Source organism: Serinus canaria, chromosome 7 (assembly GCF_022539315.1).
Source record: "Serinus canaria isolate serCan28SL12 chromosome 7, serCan2020, whole genome shotgun sequence".
NCBI classification, from domain to species: Eukaryota; Metazoa; Chordata; class Aves; order Passeriformes; family Fringillidae; genus Serinus; species Serinus canaria.
The window spans coordinates 1,503,910-1,525,809 of NC_066321.1; the positions used below are offsets into that span (position 1 = coordinate 1,503,910).

A 21,900-nucleotide genomic window follows, 5' to 3' on the forward strand; every position below is an offset into this window, starting at 1 on the left:
GAAAATTCTTAGTGGGGATTAGATTTCAGCAGAGCTGGACTCAAGAAAACACTCAGAAACCAAACTGACTTACTCCTTTAAATTAATAAAATTAATTACATTTGCAAGAAACAAAAATAACTCACTGCAAGCTTGGTGGGATTGGACCAGAGGTAGCTTTAATGCTGCTTCAGGTAAAAACATAGGAGAAGGATTTAAACCCAGCAATTTCAACTGGAACAGTCTGAAAGGATTTAAATCCAGCAATTTCATCTAGAACAGTCTGAAAGGATTTAAAATTCAGTAATTTAAACTAGAACAGTCTGAAAAGATTTTAAATTCATAGAACAGTCTGAAAGGATTTTAAATTCAGTAATTTAAACTAGAACAGTCTGAAAGGATTTTAAATCCAGCAATTTCAACTAGAACAGTCTTAAAGGATTTCAATTCAACAATTTCAACTAGAACAGTCTTAAATGATTTTAAATTAATGGAACAGTCTGAAAGGATTTAAATCCAGCAATTTCATCTAGAACAGTCTGAAAGGATTTAAAATTCATAGAACAGTCTGAAAGGATTTAAAATTCATTAATTTAAACTAGAACAGTCTGAAAGAATTTTAAATCCAGCAATTTCAACTAGAACAGTCTTAAATGATTTTAAATTTATAGAACAGTCTGAAAGGATTTAAATCCAGCAATTTCATCTAGAACAGTCCGAAAGGATTTAAATTCAGTAATTTAAGCTAGAACAGTCTGAAAGGATTTTAAATTCATAGAACAGTCTGAAAGGATTTCAAATTCAGGAATTTCAACTAGAACACTCTGAAAGCATTTTAAATTCGTAGAACAGTCTAAAAGCATTTTAAATTCATGGAACAGTCTGAAAGGATTTTAAATTCATGGAGCAGTCTGAAAGCATTTTAAATTCAGCAATTGCAACTAGGACAGTCTCAAACCCCTGTAAACAAGGTCCAGCACCTCGGTGGTGTCTTCTGAACGTGCCTGGTGAGAAGTTCCTTCTGCTGCTTCCTCTCAGCACTTTACTCTCCTTACCAAGTCATTCCTTTAATTCTTTTGAAAGGACTTCATTCTCTGGATGAGGAAAGCCTGACAGAACCCATGGGTCTGCCAGGAAAATGGAAGTGTGGATCCAGCTGATCCTGTGCTCTCTGTGCTGCTTCCCAGTCTTCTCCTGGTGGCTGCCAGGCCATCCACAAGATGAATTTTTGTGTCTTGGAAATAACCTCACACTGAAGGCTCTTCCAGTTCAAGAAAATCAGTTAATTAAAAACAACAAGTAATAATATGTGCAGAGAACAGGGGGAAAAAAGCAACAGTCTAAAAAATAAATATGTGGAAATCAAGGGAAAAAAGGAGAGGAGAACCTGTTAAGTTTAAAAATAATCAGGACAGACACACAAAGAGTTTGTTCAAGTGGTGCAAGAACTGAGGAGAAGGAGCAAATTTAAAGTCTTTGGTAGCAATGAATTCTTCCAATTTTTACAGTACTTGTATTCTAAAAATAATTCTCTATTATCCATGTAAGTATATTTTATAATTTATTCCCTAGTGCAGTTTATTACCAAAACATAGAAAAGTTATAAGAGAAAAACTCAGAGACGAAAAAATCTCAGAAAGAGATGAAAAAAATGACAGAAAAAATCTGCCAGGTGTCCAGTCTGAAGGGCCTTTGTGTGCCTGGGGTTGTGCTCACATGATCCCAAATTTCCCAGGCAGGAAGGGGCTCTTGCCCTGGGCTGAGGCGTTTTTGGGCAGGGCGGGCATGTCCAGGCTGGAGTAGCGGATCTGGAACCCGCCCGCGGTCACCGAGGCGTCCGTCAGGAACTTCAGCGTCATCACATTCCCTGCCACCAAACATCAGCTTGGGTTTGTCTTCATTTTAAAACATTTCATTCAGTTCAAAGTTTTTTTCCACATATATTTTGGGGTTTTCATTTTTTTCACCTATATTTCAGGGTTTTTTTCAGAAATATTTTTGGAAGGTTTTAATTTTATGTATTTATTTAATTTTTTTTTTTTACATTTTCAAATTTAATTAATTTCAGCATTTTTTTCCCCAGATAAATTTTGATAAATTTTGAGTATTTAATTTTTGTCCCATATAATTTGGTTTTTTTTTCAGAAATATTTTTTGTGGATTTTATTTTTATTCATTTAATTACTTAATTATTGTTTTTAAATTAATTTCAGGATTTTTTTCCAGGTATATTTTGGGTACTTAACTTTTGTCCCATATAATTTGGGTTTTAAGTTTTTTTCAGAAATATCTTTGGTGGGTTTTATTTTTATTCATTTAATTACTTAATTTTTTTCTTTTTAATTAATTTCAGGATTTTTTTTTCCAGGTATATTTTGGGTACTTAATTTTTGTCCCATATATTTTGGGGTTTACGTTTTTTTCAGAAATATCTATGGTGGATTTTATTTTTATTCATTTAATTACTTAATTATTGTCTTTTTAATTAATTTCAGGGGTTTTTTCCCAGATATATTTTTTGGTATTTAAATTTTGTCACATATATTTGGGGTTACATGTTTTTCAGATATATTTGTGGGGGATTTTAAATTTTTTTCACCTATATTTTGGAGTTTAAGTTTTGTTCAGACATATTTTTGGGGGGATTTAATTAATTAATTAATTAATTAATTGTAAGTTATTTTTTTTGTTTCATTTTATTTATTTATTTTATTAATTTCAATCTTTTTTTAAGGGCTTTTTCAGCTGTAGTTTGGGTTTCTAATTTTTTTCAGATCTATTTCTGGGAGTTTACTTTTTTCAGATTTTTGGGGGGGTTTTAGGGTTTTTTTCAGATTTTTTTTTTCAGTTTTTAAGTTTTTTCAAACATATTTTTGGGGGGCTTAGTTATTTTCACAAAAATTGTGGGGGGTTTTATGTTTTTTCAGATATATATTTTTGGGGGTTTTAAGTTTTTTTTCCGATGTATTTTTTTGAGTTTTAATGTTTTTTTCGGATTTTGTTTTGGCTCTTTAAGTTTTTTCAGATTTATTTTCTGGGGTTTTAAGTTTTTTTAGGGAACACTTCCCTCTAATTAGGCCGATTTACCTTCATTTCAAAGTAATTAATTGGCTTTCTCATGTCCCACAAAGAGTGCAAAGAAATTACCTGTGCTGATGATGTCATCTGGCAACTCATCGCCACAAAACCTGGAAAAAAGGAAATGCTGATGGCTAAAGTATGTCACATACCATAGTATATATAATAGACAGTATATCATATACTATAGTATATATTATAGATAGTATATCATATACTATAGTATATATAATAGACAGTATATCATATACTATAGTATATAAAATACTATAGTAGACACATTATAGATAGGATATAGTATTTAATATAGTATTGTATATATAATATATAGTATACCTTAGTATATATGCCATATAATATAGAATATACTGAATATTATAATGGACAGTGTATATATATATATATATATATATACAGAGTATATAATATATATAGTATACTCTAGTATTTATGCCATATACTGTATATACACTCTATATTATAATAAACAGTGTATATATAGAATATATAGTATACTATAGTATATAGGCCATATAATATACAATATGCTGTATATTATAATAGACAGTGTATATATAATAAATAGTATACTATAGTATATATGCCATATAATATTTAATATACTATATATTATAATAGACAGTGTATATATATATATATAGAGTATATAGTATATATAGTATACTCTAGCATTTATGCCATATACTGTATATACACTCTATATTATAATAAACAGGGTATATATAGAGTATATAGTATACTATAATATATATGCCATATAATATACAATATGCTGTATATCATAATAGACAGTGTATATATAAAATATAGTATACTATAGTATATATATGCCATATCTTATACAATATACTGTATATTATAATAGTGTATATATATATATATATATATATATATATATATATATATATAATAGTATACTCTAGTATTTATGCCATATACTGTATATACACTCTATATTATAATAGGCAGTGTATATATAGATTATATCATATACTATAGTATATATGCCATATAATATATAGTATATTATATATTTACTGTCTATTATACTATACTGTCTATTATACTATATATTATATATTAAAATATACTGTATTTTATAATATAGTATATTTAGTATATTTTAGTATTTAGTGTATTTTATATACTAAATAGTATATTAGTATACTAATACTATAATAGTACATTTAGTATATTTATATATAGTATATTTTATATATAATACATATACTATATATATACTAATATACCATATATATTATATGTACTATATAGTCTATATTCTATATAGAATATATACTATATATTCTATATACTATATATTATACTAGACTTTATATTATAATATACTATATTTTAGAGTATATTTCAATATAATATACTCTAATATATAGTATATTATAATATAAAGTCTAGTATAATATATAGTATATAGAATAGTTCAAATACAGTTCTAATATACTATATTTTAGAGTATATGGCATATATACTATAGTATATTATATTCTATATATATATACACACTGTATTTTATAATACACTGTATATTTTAGAGTATATGGCATATATACTATAGTGTACTATATACTATATATATACACTGTATTTTATAATATACTCTATATTATATAGTATATGGCATATATACTATAGTGTACTATATACTATATATATACACTGTATTTTATAATATACTCTATATTATATAGTATATGGCATATATACTATAGTATACTATATACTTTATACTATATAAAATACAGTATATAATATATGTAATATACAGTATATAATATATAATGTATAATATATACTATATAATGTATAATGTATAATTTATTATTTCTTTGACATTTTTTCAGGTAAATGTTAAAATTTATCATGTTTAAGCAGCATTCTTCTGCAGGGGGGTACAAACTGTCCCTAAATTTGCACATGGGATGTGCTCTACCTGCCCACAAAGCCGTTGACGTCGTCGTAGCTGTCGTAGACCTCGAGGAAGTCGGCCAGGCAGGCCGTGTCCTCCTCCAGGTCGAACTCCAGGAACTGCAGGTGGATCCTGTGCCCGTAGCTGACCCTGATGTGCCAGTAGCACACCTGCTCGTTCTCGTACTCGTTCGGGTAACCCGGAGACTTGAAAACGTGTTTGGAATCCGTGAAGACTCCGCCACACTCTTTTCCTGAGGGGGAGGTAAAAGCAGGGAGAGTTGGTGTTTTAATTCTGGCTGTGGTTGAATCTTCAGGCACTTGGAGCTGGACATCTCTAGGGAATCACACAGGGACATCCAGAGGGACACAGATTCTTGTGGATGGGCTTAGCAGCTGCTCTGCAGGTCAAAGAACTGAGGTAGCAGAAGAAGAAATTGATAAAAAATGAATTTAGCCACAGCAAGGAAGGAAGCAAGGCCATTAGCACAGAAACTGATAAAATAGGCTCATAAGGGATTTTTGCAGCCTTAGTGAGCTGCATTTGGGCCTTAAAAATTAGTTGTAAACTCCTGGTAATTAATTATTGGTGTTAATTGCTTTGTGCCAATAAAACACAATAACCCAGTGCTTTGTCCAATGAATACAATCAGCTGTTTTGGTGTAACTAATGACTTGGGGTATCCTGCCACCATCTGTCAGAGCTGGGGCAGTTATCTCTGCTCATTGGGCAGTTTTCTTTATCTCTCCCACAGCCAACCCTCCCTCCAGGAGATCTCTGCTGTTCAGGGGCCATTAATTATTAATTATGTGCTGTCCATGTCCAGTGAGTGTCCCTGCAGGGCTGATCAAATTCCACCATCCCATGGGAGAATCTCTGCCCAGGGGAGGAGCCAAGCATTCCTACCTGGATCCAATCTGAGGTGCTGGGAACAGCCCAGCAGCCTTTGCCCCCTGCATTCCCAGAGGAGCAGCTTTCTGCTGCCCTACATTCCCAGAGGGAGAGCAGGCCCAGCTCCAGCAGCCCTGGGGCTGCAGAGGAAAACTCCCCCCTTGTGCAGGATCCCTGCTCCAGCAGAACCACAGCTGGCACTGCAGGAGGGCTGAGCCCCCCTGGGATGGGACTGTGCCACCACCCTGAGCCCCCCTGGGATGGGACTGTGCCACCACCCTGAGCCCCCCTGGGATGGGACTGTGCCACCACCCTGAGCCCCCCTGGGATGGGACTGTGCCACCACCCTGAGCCCCCTGGGATGGGACTGTGCCAGCACTCTGAGCCCCCTGGGATGGGACTGTGCCAGCACCCTGAGCCCCCCTGGGATGGGACTGTGCCAACACCCTGGGATGGGACTGTGCCACCACTCTGAGCCCCCTGGGATGGGACTGTGCCACCACCCTGAGCCCCCCTGGGATGGGACTGTGCCACCACCCTGAGCCCCCTGGGATGGGACTGTGCCACCGCCCTGAGCCCCCCTGGGATGGGACTGTGCCAACACCCTGGGATGGGACTGTGCCACCACCCTGACACACTGGGGGACAGGGCATGCTCTCACTCTGACAGGGTTGTTTTGTGCTACTGCATTTGTATTTTTAATTTTCTTAGTAAAGAACTGTTATTCCTATTCCCATATCTTTGCCTGGGAGCCCCTTAATTTCAAAATTGTAATAATTCAGAGAGGGGGGTTACATCTCCCCTTTCAGGGGAAGCTCCTGCCTTCCTTAGCAGACACCTGGCTCTTCAAACCCAGACACCCAGATTTTGGAAGGAGATATTTTGGAAGCAAGAGGCCTGATCCAAACCTCACTGAATTCACAGGAAAAGCTTTCATTGCCTTCGGTGGGTTTGGGGCCAGAGCTGTGTTTTATGTGAAAGGCATTTGGGATTTCTGGCTCTCTCAAGCTTTACAGCTGTACTTGCAAGACACACTGACACTCACATTCATCCTTTCTTCTTCAAAAACCCCTTGCAAGCGTGTCTCAAACAAAGACCAGCTCGTGATCACAGACCTGCTGTTGTACTCCTGCTGTTCCTGCTGCTCCACATTCCCTTTGGGATAAAACCACTCCTGCTTTGATCCAGTGGCCATTTGGACTTTGCCAGCTCCCTGCCAATGGGGCTGACCAAACTGGGAATTCCTGCCTGAATTTAGGATTTATCTCCCAGTTTAGAGCTGGGGAGAGGGAGGTGCTGTGTCAGGGTACTCAGGGCACAGGAATTAGGAGTGCTAAAATGGATTATTCCCATTAACCCCCTGAATTTCTACATTGCCCATGAGCCCAGAACTTCCCAGCTTAGCTCCACCCCAGCACCTGGAGAGTTCAGGGGCTGCAACACAACAAAGACCTGGAGCTGCTGGAGAGAGCCCAGAGGAGCCACGGAGCTGCTGCAGGGCTGGAGCCCCTCTGGAGCCAGCCTGGGAGAGCTGGGAATGCTCCCCTGGAGAAGGGAAGGATCCAGGCAGAGCTCAGAGCCCCTGGCAGGGCCTGAAGGGGCTCCAGGAGAGCTGGAGAGGGACTGGGGACAAGGCATGGAGGGACAGGGAATGGCTCCCAGTGCCAGAGGGCAGGGATGGGTGGGAGATTGGGAACTGGGAATTCCTGGCTGGGCTGGGATTGCCAGAGCAGCTGGGGCTGCCCCTGGATCCCTGGAGTGCCCAAGGCCAGGCTGGAGCAGCCTGAGGTGTCCCTGCCATGGCAGGGGTGGCACTGGATGAGCTGTAAGGTCCCCTCCAACCCACCCCATTCCATGATTCCATGATCATTGCCAGTTGGGATGAACACTTCAAACCCCCCAACACTTCCACAGGTGCCCTCTTTGGCCTCCTGGAGCAGAGCACAGGCTCAGTTCTGTCGGGGATTTGTCCCTGTCCCCTCCCCAGCTGCAAACAGCCCAGCCAGGCTGCACAGCCCCTGAGCACCAGTCCCTGCAGGGCTGCAGGCTCGTGGCTCTGCACTTTTGGCAGCTCTGGTTTCCTTTGGAGCTCTGACCAAACTGCTCAGCAGCTCCCCATGGCCCAGAGCAGACAAAGGAACAGTCCCACGCCGAAATTCCGAGGGCAGGAGTCTCTCTGCAGCTCTGTGTGTGTGGAACATCTGGGAGGGCCCCACCCCACAGAGCTATTTATGCACATAAACAAGCCCCAGCCCTGGGAGCACAAACAGAATGTGCACAGCTGTGCAGACGTCATGGCCCAGGCTGAGCCTGGCTCTGCCAGGCCAGGGAGCAGCAGCAGGGCCAGGCTGAGCTTTGCTGCCCTTCCTGGTGCCACCTCTGTCTGGCTGAAGGGACACCAAGCCACCAGGGGCCACGTGGGTGCTGCAGTCACCAGCGGTGCAGCGTGCAGGGGACGGGGAGATGGCTCTGCTGGGGTTCTTGTCCATCATGCTGGAACTCTGATCTGCTCTGGAGATCCTCTTCTCCCCCTCTAATTACACACAGAGCACTGCTGCTGGGAGTTTCACTCAGAGGACACAGAATTACAGGATGGTTTGGGTGGAAAGGGACATTAAAACTCATCCCAGCCACCTCTGCCATGGCAGGGACATCTCCCACTGTCCCAGGCTGCTCCCAGCCCCAGTGTCCAACCTGCCCTGGGACACTGCCAGGGATCCAGGGGCACCCTGTGAATTGTTCCCACCCTCCCAGGGAACAATTCCTCCCTAGGAATTCCTCCCAGTTCCCCCCTAGGACAATCCTCCTAAGAATGCCAGTCCCAGGCAGGGCATTCATTTTTGGAGCTGTTCCATCTCAGACCAAAAAAAAAGGAAGATTTAACCCTAAATTTAGCCTGTTGCAGACAGAAAGCCCTCAGATTATTCAGACAAATTTTGGACTAAATGCAAAGGAGGACAGAAGAGGACAGAAGAGGACAGAAGAGGACAGAAGAGGACAGAAGAGGACAGAAGGACAGCCCCATGGCTGCTCCTCACCGTTGGGGTTGTAGCAGTAGGCGTCCCACCTCTCGCTCCTGTTGAGGCGAATTCCATAATCAACAATCCCAGTCTTGCCAAAGCCACAGTTGGCTCCAGCTTTTACTATGGGATAGCCAACTCTGCCCTTGGCCATCCAGCCAGCAGCACACACGTGGAAACCTGGAGCAGAGGGCAGAGGAGGCAGAAAGTGCTCAGTCCTGGGCTGCTCTTCTTGCACCAAGTCCTACTCAGTGACCTGGGGGGGATTGGCCTGATAGCAATTGAGCTGCACGGGAGAACAGGACGTTGAGAGGATAATTTTAAATACAGAGGGTAAAACTGAATTGTGTTCTCCACAAAGGGATTACTGGTTCTTCATCTGAAGCCCCAAATCAAATGCAGATGGACTGCACAGTCAGGTTTAAGTGCTCTACCAGCACTTGTAATCAAATTATCCATTGGATGAGTTTTCCAAGGGTGTTCTCTGTTTCCCTTTTGAAGTCAGACAGATTTACTCAATCCCATCTCAAGGGTTCTCAGCATTAAGTTCTAAAAATAAACAAAATACTACAGACAGCTAAAATCCCCAAGCATTTGCTTAAAACACTTTCAATTTAAATTTAAATACCTGAAATGCCTGAAGGATTTCTTGCCAAACAAAAAGATCCCCTTAATGCATTTTGTGGCTGAGAACTTAGCACCAATAGCCAAAGAATGCAATGTTGTAGAGACCCATCCAATGTTTTCGTGGAGAGGAACTGGAACGTATTTGTGACATCTTAGGGCTCAGAGCTCCTCAGAAGAAACAAAAGTACCCTTTTCACATGTGCTGGTGCTGGGAGCCAGCTTCTGACTCAACAGCAAAGTGTAAAAATGTCTGGAGTGGAGGATATTTTCCATTGTTTTCCCAGTGCTCTGAATGAATGAAGAACTTCTTAGGAATCAGCTGGAAATACAGGGGAGCTCTCACTCAGCTCCACTTTTCACTCCAAGCACAAACTCATTCCCTTGCAGACAAAATATCTTGATGGAAATCAAAGTGGTTGGAGCAAGTCCAGAGGAGGTCAGGGAGATGCTCCCAGGGCTGGAGCCAGGCTGGGAGAGCTGGGAATGTTCCCCTGGAGAAGGGAAGGCTCCAGGCAGAGCTCAGAGCCCCTGGTAGAGCCTGAAGGGGCTCCAGGAGAGCTGGAGAGGGACTGGGGACAAGGATGGAGGGACAGGAGCCAGGGAATGGCTCCCAGTGCCGGAGGGCAGGGCTGGATGGTAGATTGGGAATTGGGAATTCCTGGCTGGGAGGGTGGGGACACCCTGGCACTCCTCCTGCTCCTTACCAAAACCCCGTGGAGTTTCCAACGAGCCCCAGAGCCCAGGACAGCAATGACAACACCCACCCAGGCCCCTCAGAAGGAGCCCCAGTGTTTCTCCAGACCTATTTTCCGAGCTGCCTCCAGCTGCTGCAGCGTGGCCAGGTGTCCTCCCTCGTACTCGCACACAGCGCGCGCCTCGGCGAAGGTCAGCCGGTACTTGCCGGAGCGCGCCTCGCGGTGGTACACGCCGGCCGCCCGCTCTGCAGGGACAGGGGACAGGGGACACATGGTCAGCTCGCACCTGTGCCACTACGATGCTGTCTGAAAAATCCTCTGTCCTGGACGTGCAAGCAAATTGTATCTGTCACCGTCTGCATGGCAGCTGTCTGCTGCTCAGGGGGCAGTTCTCTGATCTCTGCCACACCCACTCCTCCCTCGGGAGGGGACACCGGCTGGTAACAGCCATGGAATGTCCCTGCATGGCTGATAAGAGCTGCAGCATCCACTGGGAGATGTGAGCCCAGGGGGAGGAGCCAAGCATTCCTACCCGGATAGAATCTGGGGATTCTGGAACACCAGCACGGCTTCTGCACTGGATTTCCCAGAGGAACAGCAGCTGCCTCTGCCCCTGGACCTTCAGAGGAAGACTGAACCCTGCTCCAGGATCCCTGCCCAGCAGAGCCACCCTGGCACTGCAGGAGGGCCGAGCCACAATTCCAATGGGAATGGGACTGCTCCAGGATCCCTGCTCCAGCAGAGCCAGCCCTGGCACTGCAGGAGGGCTGAGCCACAATTCCAATGGGAATGGGACTGCTCCAGGATCCCTGCTCCAGCAGAGCCAGCCCTGGCACTGCAGGAGGGCTGAGCCACAATTCCAATGGGAATGGGACTGCTCCAGGATCCCTGCTCTAGCAGAACCACCCCAAAAGGGTTTGTATGACACCCAAAAAAGGGTGTGTGTGACACCCAAAAAAGGGTGTGTGTGACACCCAAAAAGGTGTATGTGACACCCAAAAAAGGGTGTGTGTGACACCCAAAAAAGGGTATGTGTGACACCCAATGTTGGGATTTGGGGTGGGAGAAGTTTAGGCCAGAGCCAGGCAGTGCTTGGAGAGTTTGTGAAGGACAGAAAGTCAACAAGAGCTGGGGAGGCTCCCCCGGGAGGCTCCGGGGGCAGAGGTTTGGGAAGAGTTTGGAGCCAGCACCCCCAGCCCTGTGTGTCCTGTCTGACCCAGGGGAATCCTCCTGCATCCCTCTCAGCATCCTTCTGGCTGGAACTCCCAGAGCCTCTGGAAGATGAATCAGAGCTTTGTTTTGAACCTCCAGAGAAGTGAAATCACAGCTACTTGGATAGAGGAGAGGCAGGAATTAAAGGGGGGAAAATGTCAAATAAAAATATCTGAGCGTGTGTCACAGAGGGCAGGACCAGAACAATCGCTGGCTGACATTTCTGCCACACGGAAAATTAAAGCAATTTCTTCATTATTTTTGACTTTGCAGTGGCAATCCCGAGACAAAACAGCTTTCCAAGGAAACCTGGAAGCTGCCAGTGCTGCTACAAGTTTTACAATCTTTGCATGTTGCATTTGTCTGGTGCCATATGCATGGAAATCTGTCTCAGCAGCAATCTGCAGGTCTCATCTGAGGGGATTTTTGTTTAGGTCTCACTTATATTTAGCAGATTCTGAGAGGAATGGCTGCTTGCAGCTCTGCCCAGCCAACGTGGCTGAGAAAAGATGGAAAGCAGGCAGCATTTTTACAGGAGGTATTTGCAGCATGAAAATAAAGAATGTATTTTCTAGGGGCACGCTTGGGGTCGGCGCTTTTGGCTGGGTTAGGAGAGGGTTTTAAAAAAAGCCACTGGATTGTGGTTGGGAATGGTGGGAGCCCTGAACAGACACAGGGTGGTGTTGGCCAGGGTGGGTTTTGTGCCCAGAGAAATGAATTTTATTGCTGGCAGCAGTCTGAGGGGAGGGAGAGCCTCCTTCTGCAGTGTCCCTGGGAATACCACTGGCGTGGGGGAACAGCTCCTCCATGGAAAAACCTTCCTGAAGGAGCCTAACAGCCCACAGCTGGGGGACTGTGGCATGTTCTGGTACAAAAACTCCTTTTTAGTCAAGAATTGATTCATAGGAATTCATTCCTGAGGCCTGAGTTTTGAATATACTGAGAAAGGGAGGAACATCCTTAACTAAAGATGGATCTTTGCCTGCATAATTCAATTTTATACGACAGGTCAGGTCCGTGGAACCAAGGATCTCCAATTCTTGAGGCTCAGAAGATGCCTTGGGAAGGGGAGGAACCAGTGTTCCCATGCCTCCACCAGAATCCAAAGGTGATTTGGGATGATCCCATAAATGTGCCTGCTACAGCTTTTTGAATATCTTTGGGATTGCCCAAAAGGCACAACAACCAAGCAGGTGGAAAAGGGATTTTTGGGGGCTGTGCTGGACAAACATTTGGTATCTAAACCTGAAGCATTAGCCAAAGTCACCCAGACATTTGGTTTGGGTTGGCAAACTGGCAAATCTGCACGGCTCAAAGCCAGCAAGGCCAAAAAGCAGGAGCCCAAGTGGTGATTTATTCACAGGAAGTATTACTTTTCAGTCACTCAGCAGCCTGTCATGGCTGAGCCCATGAGAAATCAAGATAAATCAGCTCAGTGTGTGTGCAGGGCTGGGAATGCAGGGCTGGGGAATCTCTGAGTCCCCCAGGAACCAGCTCAGTGCTGGGCCTGCCTGCAGGCTCTGCAAATATTTTTATTTTAACTGTAAGTTGGTGCAGATGATAAAAAAGCTGATAGTTTGCTCGAGGTATAAATTATGTTTTTACTCTTTCTTGTTGGATTATGCCCTTTTCTGACTCAGAGGTGTTTTAAAAACTTTCATTCCATTTTCAGTCTCATGAGAAGGGTGAGACAACACAGATGTTATAATTCACATTATTATAATTACAAGCTAACTATTTTTAAATTACAATCCAAGACATAAATTCATTTTCTATAAATCCATTTCTCAGATGACAATTTGAAAAGTTGGGATGATTTTTTTCCCATGTTTGCCATGTTTATCAGACTGGGGAAAGATCTGCAGGAGGCAGCAAGAAATGGCCCTGGAAATGTCTGAGGCACAGAAAATGGTGTTGGTTTTCTTAGAGAATTCAACACATCAGTGATTTTATAGCACAGTGTGAGGGACAAGGACTGGGGGCAAAAGTTCTGAGGAATTTCTGAAAGTTTTTAATTTCTTTTTTAAACTTCTTAAAGTTTAAAATTTCACAAGAGTTTGCTCTGAGTTCTGGGCATGAGAAACATCAATCATTGGCCTGGAAGCCTGGAATCCCCATTACTGATCCTTGCAGAGCCCAGGGAAGGGGATTGGAATCCACTGATTGTATTCCCTGAGCTCTCAGAGCTGCCACTAAAATCTCACCACTTTGAGTTGTTTTTTTTTCACCTGGCAGTGTTGTTTTCAGATCTTATCCCTCTAAAGGTGTCTCCCCCCACCTATTGCTGGCATGACACTCTGGACAGGCAGCAGGTTTTCCAGAATATTGCTGTTGGCTGCTGAGAATTTCAGACTTTCTGTGCTGGCAGGCTCTGACCCCCAGGAGAACACTGCACTGACCTGAGGCTGTGGAGAAACTTCCAGAATGGAATGATGGAACTGGGATTGTGGGTGTGGAGTGTGGATAGAAGAGTGTGATATATCAGGGTGGGAAACTCAGAGTTTAAGGGTTTAGAATATAGGAATGGATAGAGAGGAAGGTGGAGGGTTTGGGGCAGTGGCCGCTCCTTCTCCTTCTCCTTCTCCTTCTCCTTCTCCTTCTCCTTCTCCTTCTCCTTCTCCTTCTCCTTCTCCTTCTCCTTCTCCTTCTCCTTCTCCTTCTCCTTCTCCTTCTCCTTCTCCTTCTCCTTCTCCTTCTCCTTCTCCTTCTCCTTCTCCTTCTCCTTCTCCTTCTCCTTCTCCTTCTCCTTCTCCTTCTCCTTCTCCTTCTCCTTCTCCTTCTCCTTCTCCTTCTCCTTCTCCTCCTCCTTCTCCTCCCTGGGTTTGGGTGGTTTTGTGTCATTGGATAAAAAGTCCCCACTGCAGCCATGGGTGGTTGGTTTTTGGGTTAAACTGGAAATAATTGAGGTGTCATTTCTTAATGGGACAGCTGATCCTTCAAAGGCCTTGCAGAGAGAGACAGAGCTGCATTTCAGTGTGTCAGAGTGAAGTGCTGTGAACTCAGGGTTTGTGGGACTGGGACAGAGATAAGAACTGATAAACACCTGAGTCCAACAGGAAATACCCTCTCACACATTTAATCCTGACCCTGGCAGAAAAGAAGCAGAAGAATGGACACATTGCTGGGGAGGTCAGCCCTTCACAGAGTGTGCAAGGCTGAAAGCAGCAGCCCCACCCTGTGAGGAGCAACCAGCTCCCATCCCTTTTATTCCTCTGCAACATGGCAAAGCAGCCTTGGGAAAGCAGACCACACACACGTCCTGCCCCAGCTCTGGGTGTCCCAGCCAGTGACACTGACAGAAAATCCCAATTAACTGATGGCATCTTGCTCTGGCAGTATTCCTCCCTCCCTCCTTAATTCCCCTGTGCAGGGAGATAAACTCAACATCAACCACAGAGCTGGGTCAGAGCAGGGTTATCTCCTCATTTCCATATTTATGGCTCTGGATGTGCTTCCATCCTCACACTGAGAGGAAAATGCACAGGAATTGCTGTTCATGGAGGTGAGCTCACAGCCCCAAGGATGAACCTGCAGGAAATGTGGATTTTTCAAGCACAAGCACGTGCCACAGGGCAGTGGGTTCTTCCCAAAATGCCTCCTTGGAGCCCAGGGCCAGCAGGATCCTGCCAGGACAGTGACCCTCAGCTCACCCACAGCAGCAGGAGGGGGTGAAGTACAGCCAGCCTCTGCTGCACAAACACAAGCAGCACAGAATTTGGCCAACAAAGTACCTGCCATATGCATGAGACCCGTGCTAAATGCTAAATAAAGAGGAATATTTCACTTTTAAGCAGAGGGTGGCCACGTAGAGCTCCTGGCAGGGGCCTCTGCTGCTCAGAGAGCTTCACCAAACAGGGCTGGTGTAGCCCCTAAACCCCCCAAGACAGGGAGTGGGAATGGGAAAGGAACTGGAATTGGAGACAGAGGGCAGCAGGAACACATCCCCAAGGAGGGCACAGGGGCAGCTGCAGCAGCACTGCCTGAGGAGCAGGAGAGGCTTTGGGACAAGGGAAAAGGGAAAAAGAGCATTTCCAGAGTAATAGCAATTCAAGGTTTTATGTATATTTTTATATCTATACATATATATATATTTGCAATGGGTTTGTGGGGAAAAAAGGTAAAATGGAAATTTTCCTGAATTTGGGGTTGGTTCTTTATGGGAAGAGGAGAAAAGCAAAGCTCAGATGTCACTGTGCATCCCCAGCTTTGACTCTACTGATGCTCGAGCACAGGGAGGCTGAGGGTGGGGTGACTCCTTTTGCTATTCAAGTTATTTTATTTTAAATGCAAAGAAGCATGAACTGGATGGCTGTGAATTTGCCAATTTTATCTTCATTTATATACAGAGTCACTGAGTTCCACTGGTAATTGAATTAACTGCTCTCTGAGGTTCATTTCAGTCCTGTTACTGCTGCACTTACACAAGATGGTGCATTTCTATTTTGGTGTGTTTACTTAGAGAAAGCCATCAGGTTTTTTACCCCCTGGTTTATTTTTATTTACTCTCCTGCTAAATGCTTAGAGGTGTAGCCAAACAGATTTTTATGATGCATTCCAATTAGCACACAGTTGCTCCATTTTAAAGCCTTTAAAAAGATTTTTCTTCCATTTGCCTTCAGTTCATGAAGCTGCACAAATGATGGCTGTTATCCCAAATTTCTGACTGGCAGAGGTGGAGCCTGGAGCTGCCAGGCTGCTCTTTCCTGGAGCCCTCCCCACCTGAGCAGCCTCAGGAATTGTGAGGCACAACAGGCAGGGCCTGAGCTTTGGGGGGAAAGGGGAGCCATGAAAAACGTGCAGCTGTCCCAGACTGCAGGGCAAGATGCATTCTGTCACCGTCTGCATGGCAGCTGTCTGCTGCTCAGGGGACAGTTCTCTGATCTCTGCCACACCCACTCCTCCCTCGGGAGGGGACACCGGCTGGTAACAGCCATGGAATGTCCCTGCATGGCTGATAAGAACTGCAGCATCCCACTGGGAGATGTGAGCCCAGGGGGAGGAGCCAGGCATTGCTACCTGGATAGAATCTGGGGATTCTGGAACACCAGCACGGCTTCTGCACTGGATTTCCAGAGGAACAGCAGCTGCCTCTGCCCCTGGACCTTCAGAGGAAGACTGAACCCTTCTCCAGGATCCCTGCTCCAGCAGAACCAGCCTGGCACTGCAGGAGGGCTGAGCCACAATTCCAATGGGAATGGGACTGCTCCAGGATCCCTGCTCCAGCAGAGCCACCCTGGCACTGCAGGAGGGCTGAGCCACAATTCCAGTGGGAATGGGACTGCTCCAGGATCCCTGCTCCAGCAGAGCCAGCCCTGGCACTGCAGGAGGGCTGAGCCACAATTCCAATGGGAATGGGACTGCTCCAGGATCCCTGCTCCAGCAGAGCCACCCTGGCACTGCAGGAGGGCCGAGCCACAATTCCCATGGGAATGAGACTGCTCCAGGATCCCTGCTCCAGCAGAGCCACCCCTGGCACTGCAGGAGGGCTGAGCCACAATTCCAATGGGAATGGGACTGCTCCAGGATCCCTGCTCCAGCAGAACCACCCTGGCACTGCAGGAGGGCTGAGCCACAATTCCAATGGGAATGGGACTGCTCCAGGATCCCTGCTCCAGCAGAACCAGCCCTGGCACTGCAGGAGGGCTGAGCCACAATTCCAATGGCACTGCTGCCAGCCCCCTGACCCACAGGTGTCAGGCTGTGCTCTGACTCTGTCAGTGTTGGTTTGGTTCACTGCATTGTTTATTTTATCCTTTTCTTTTCTTCCCTATTAAAGAACTTATTTGTTATTTCTTAAAAACTTATAACTTATATATATATTAAATAGAACTAATATAACACACATATAACTTATATAACTCTATATAAGAGGTATTTTATATATATATATATATAGATATATATATATATATATATATATATATATATATATATATAAAACACTTATACAACTATATATAAATTATTGTTATTCCCTGCTCCTATATTTTTTGCCTGAGAGCCCTTAATTTAAAATTCACGGCAATCCAGAGTGGGAGGTGTGTTTACATTTCCCATTTCAGGGGAGCCTCCTGCCTTCCTTAGCAGGCACCTGTCTTTCCAAACCAAAACAGCAGCCAAATGGAAAAAGATCCTTTCTGTGCCTCGTTTGTGCTCCTGGTGCTTTGCAGCCTACTCTGAGAGGGGCTGGAGCCACGTGGTGGTGGCACATGAGACACCTGAGCTCTGGCAGCTCCAGGGATTCCTGGAAATCCTCAGGGAAACCCACAATATTCTGTGGGGATGGAGGATTTGGAAGCATTTGTGTGGAAAACAGAGCTCTCAGTGCATGCCTTGATTTTGGCATCCTCTGGCAGGCTCTAGGCTGAGTTAGCTCTCTGCTGTAATGGATAATTACAACGAGCTATAAAAGAACCCTCAGAGCTCTTGAGACCCACTGGAGGTACCAGAAACCTTCCCACAGCATTTTTGTCTTGCCCTTTTGAAACCTTCCCCAAGCGACGTGAGCAGCCCAAACATCCCCATTTCTGCACTTTTCCAGAGAGCCAGGAAATGTTATCGCTGTTATTTCTAGATCATTTGGTTGCACATGCAGGACCCCAGGCATGGGAAGTATGTTCATGCAGAAAGTAACTCATTCCTTTGGCAAATGTTTCTTTTCAGGCTCCTTTTCCCTCAAAACAAAGCCACTGTTATTTAATGAATGCAGTTTTCACTTTACCTCCTGCTGCAGGAAAATACATTCAGATGAAACGTTCTATAATTGCTTTTTAAAACAAATAAATAACTTTTCCTGCAGGAAAATACATTCAGATGAAACGTTCTGTAATTACCTTTTTAAATAAATGAACACCTTTCCCTGCAGTTCAGTGGAACTGTACAAAGAGTAGGTTTGTAAAAAGGCACAGTTGCTATTCAGATGAAGCGATTTCAATGGATTTCAGTGCAGATAAATACTGACATCCATGCACAGCTGAGTTTTGTGCTGCTGGGTGCTCATCCTTGCCCTGCTGGGCAAACACAGCGCCCAGCAGCACAGGAGGGGTGCCGAGGGGGTGATTTCTTACCTAGCCAGATGGAGTTGTGCAGCACGCCATCCCTGAAGCCCCAGGCTGCAGCTCGGTGCCAGAGCAGGGCAGAGAGGAGCAGCAGTGCGAGCATCTCGGGGCTGGCAGTGTCCTCCTGGCTGTGCCTCTGCAGGCTGCCTGCGCACTGCCCCAGCCTCCTGCAACATCTGCGAGCCAGACCTTAAATACACAGCTCAGCTCTGAGGTCACGGGGCTGCTCCAATTGTGCTGCTGCACTTCTTACCCAACCTCTGTGGTGGCTGCAGTGACTCACGGCTGGCTCTGCTCCTTCCCAGCCTGGCCAAGAATCCATCCCGTCCCGTCCCGTCCCTCAGTGCTGCAGCACTCACGGACACTGCCCCGGCCAAGCGCTGCTCCTTCCTCAGCACTCGCTGCCTCCAAATCCCACACACTGAAACCGGGAGCCAGCCTATCTGCGGGGAGAGTTCCAGTCACACATTTACAGCAGCCACCAGATCCCAACATACCCCTCATCCCCACTGAAACATTCCCTCCCTCAAGGGATCCCACACACTCCCCCTCATCCCCTCTGAAACATTCCCTCCCTCAAGGGATCCCACACACTCCCTCTGATCATCATTCCCTGCTTCAGGAGATCCCACACACCCCTCATCCCCTCTGAAACATTCCCTCCCTCAAGGGATCCCACACACTCCTCATCTCCACTGAAACATTCCCTCCCTCAAGGGATCCCACACACTCCCTCTGATCCTCATTCCCTCCCTCAAGGGATCCCACACACTCCCTCTGATCCTCATTCCCTCCTTCAGGAGATCCCACACTCTCCCTCTGATCCTCATTCCCTCCCTCAAGGGATCCCACACACTCTCTCTGATCCTCATTCCCTGCTTCAGGAGATCCCACACACTCCTCATCCCCTCTGAAACATTCCCTCCCTCAAGGGATCCCACACACTCCCTCTGATCCTCATTCCCTGCTTCAGGAGATCCCACACACCCCTCATCCCCTCTGAAACATTCCCTCCCTCAAGGGATCCCACACACTCCCCATCTCCACTGAAACATTCCCTCCCTCAAGGGATCCCACACACTCCCTCTGATCATCATTCCCTGCTTCAGGAGATCCCACACACTCCTCATCCCCTCTGAAACATTCCCTCCCTCAAGGGATCCCACACACTCCTCATCCCCACTGAAACATTCCCTCCCTCAAGGGATCCCACACACTCCTCATCTCCACTGAAACATTCCCTCCCTCAAGGGATCCCACACACTCCTCATCTCCACTGAAACATTCCCTCCCTCAAGGGATCCCACACACTCCTCATCTCCACTGAAACATTCCCTCCCTCAAGGGATCCCACACACTCCCTCTGATCCTCATTCCCTCCCTCAAGGGATCCCACACACTCCCTCTGATCCTCATTCCCTGCTTCAGGAGATCCCACACTCTCCCTCTAATCCTTTTTCCTTTCTTCAAGGGATTCCACACACTCCCTCTAATCCTCATTCCCTCCTTCAGGAGATTGCACACACATCCCTCTGATCCCCATTTAAACATTCCCTCCTTCAAGGGATCCCACACATCGCTCTCATCCTCATTGAAACATTCTCTCTCTCAAGGGATCCCACACACTCCCTCTAATTCTCATTCCCTCCTTCAGGAGATCCCACACACTCCCCCTCATCCTCATTTCAACATTCTCCCCTTCAAGGAATCCCATCCTCCCCCACATTCCCAATTAAACATTCCCTCCCTCAAGGGATCCCACTCACTCCTCTCCTCTGATCCCATCCCTCCTGCTTCAGGAGATCCCACACACTCCTCATCCTCTGAAACATTCCCTCCTCAAGGGATCCCACACACTCCTCTGATCCTCATCCCTGCTCAGGAGATCACACACTGTCATCCCTCTGCTTCCCTCCCTCAGGGATCCCACACACTCCCCATCTCCACTGAAACATTTCCTCCTCAAGGGATCCCACACACTCCTGATCCTCATTCCCTGCTTCAGGATCCACACACTCTCCCTCTGAAACATTCCCTCCTCAAGGGATCCCACACTCATCCCACTGAACTTCCCTCCTGGACCCACACTCTCTCGACTCATCCCTCTCAAGGGATCCCACACACTCCTCATCCCACTGAAACATTCCCTCCCTCAAGGGATCCCACACACTCCTCATCTCCACTGAAACATTCCCTCCCTCAAGGATCCCACACACTCCTCATCACTGCATTCCCTCCCTCAAGGGATCCCACACACTCCTCATCCCACTGAAACATTCCCTCCCTCAAGGGATCCCACACACTCCCTCTGAATCCTCATTCCCTCCCTCAAGGGATCCCACACACTCCCTCGATCCTCATTCCCTCCTCAGGGATCCACACCTCCCTCATCATTAAACATTCCTCCTTCAAGGGATCCCACACACTCCCTCTATCCCATTGAACATTCCCTCCCTCAAGGGATCCCACACACTCCCTCTGATCCCATTTCATTCCCTCCTTCAGGAGATCCCACACACTCCCTCATCCTCATTGAAACATTCTCCTCTCTCAAGGGATCCACAACTCCCTCTATTCCTCATTCCATCTTCAGGAGATCCCACACTCCTCCCCTGAAACATTCCTCCCTCAAGGATCCCACACACTCTCTGTCCCTCATTCCCTCTTGGAATCCGCCATCCACCCCTCATCCCCTCTGAACATTCCTCCTCCCTCAAGGGATCCCACCATCCTCTCCTTTCCTGTTAATCTCATCTCCTGAAACATTCCCTCCCTCAAGGGATCCCACACACTTCTGCTCATGAAATCTCTGGATACCATTCTTTGGTCATTCCTGCTTGGGATCCTTTTCACTGCCACCCGCATGCCATCACCTGGTACAATTTGGCTCATCCTTTGTACAGAATTGCGGTACTCCTCAGGATTTTTTCTCAGATGGGTCATTCTCCAGGACTGTCTAAGGGGTCAGCACAGACTATTCCAGAGATATTTGAGTTCAGTTTCCCTACATGGGATCTGTAATTGCAAACCCAGCTCCCTCATCAGAGCAAAGCTGCAAGTGTCAGAAGCAGCTGCTCTTTGTTGAGCAGTGGGAGCCCAAAGTTCCCCCCCAGAGCAGAGTGCAGGCTCTGATCCACAGGCTGACAGCTCTCTGCCTGCCTTCCCCCTCCTCCTGCAGCTGTGAGAGGGGAAAGGGGGGAGAGGAGGGGGTGGACAATGGTCTGGGGCTCCACGCTCCTGAGCAGCCCTTGGAAAACCCTGTCCTTGGAAAACTCTGCCCTCCAGTTGGGATAGCACAGCTCCTGAGTCAGGGGCTGTGCACAGAGCTGTGCTCATCCCTTCCAAACACCCAGCTGGGTGGGATGGATGGAAAGGGAAGGGAAGGGTGGAGG

At 46.0% G+C, this 21,900-nt stretch overlaps 1 protein-coding gene across 1 annotated transcript; it reads right to left on the reverse strand.

Annotated features, from left to right (window-relative positions):
- Positions 1-136: 136 nt before the first annotated feature.
- TNFAIP6 (TNF alpha induced protein 6) lies at positions 137-18,951 on the reverse strand. Its single transcript, XM_009087764.4, has 6 exons — positions 18,518-18,951; positions 10,346-10,483; positions 8,935-9,096; positions 5,030-5,258; positions 3,127-3,167; positions 137-1,846 (listed from the first exon to the last, which is right to left on the reverse strand). The coding sequence occupies exons 1-6, from the start codon at positions 18,609-18,611 to the stop codon at positions 1,692-1,694; spliced, it is 819 nt and encodes a 272-aa protein (XP_009086012.2). The 5' UTR covers positions 18,612-18,951; the 3' UTR covers positions 137-1,691.
- Between the last annotated feature and the right edge of the window lie 2,949 nt (positions 18,952-21,900).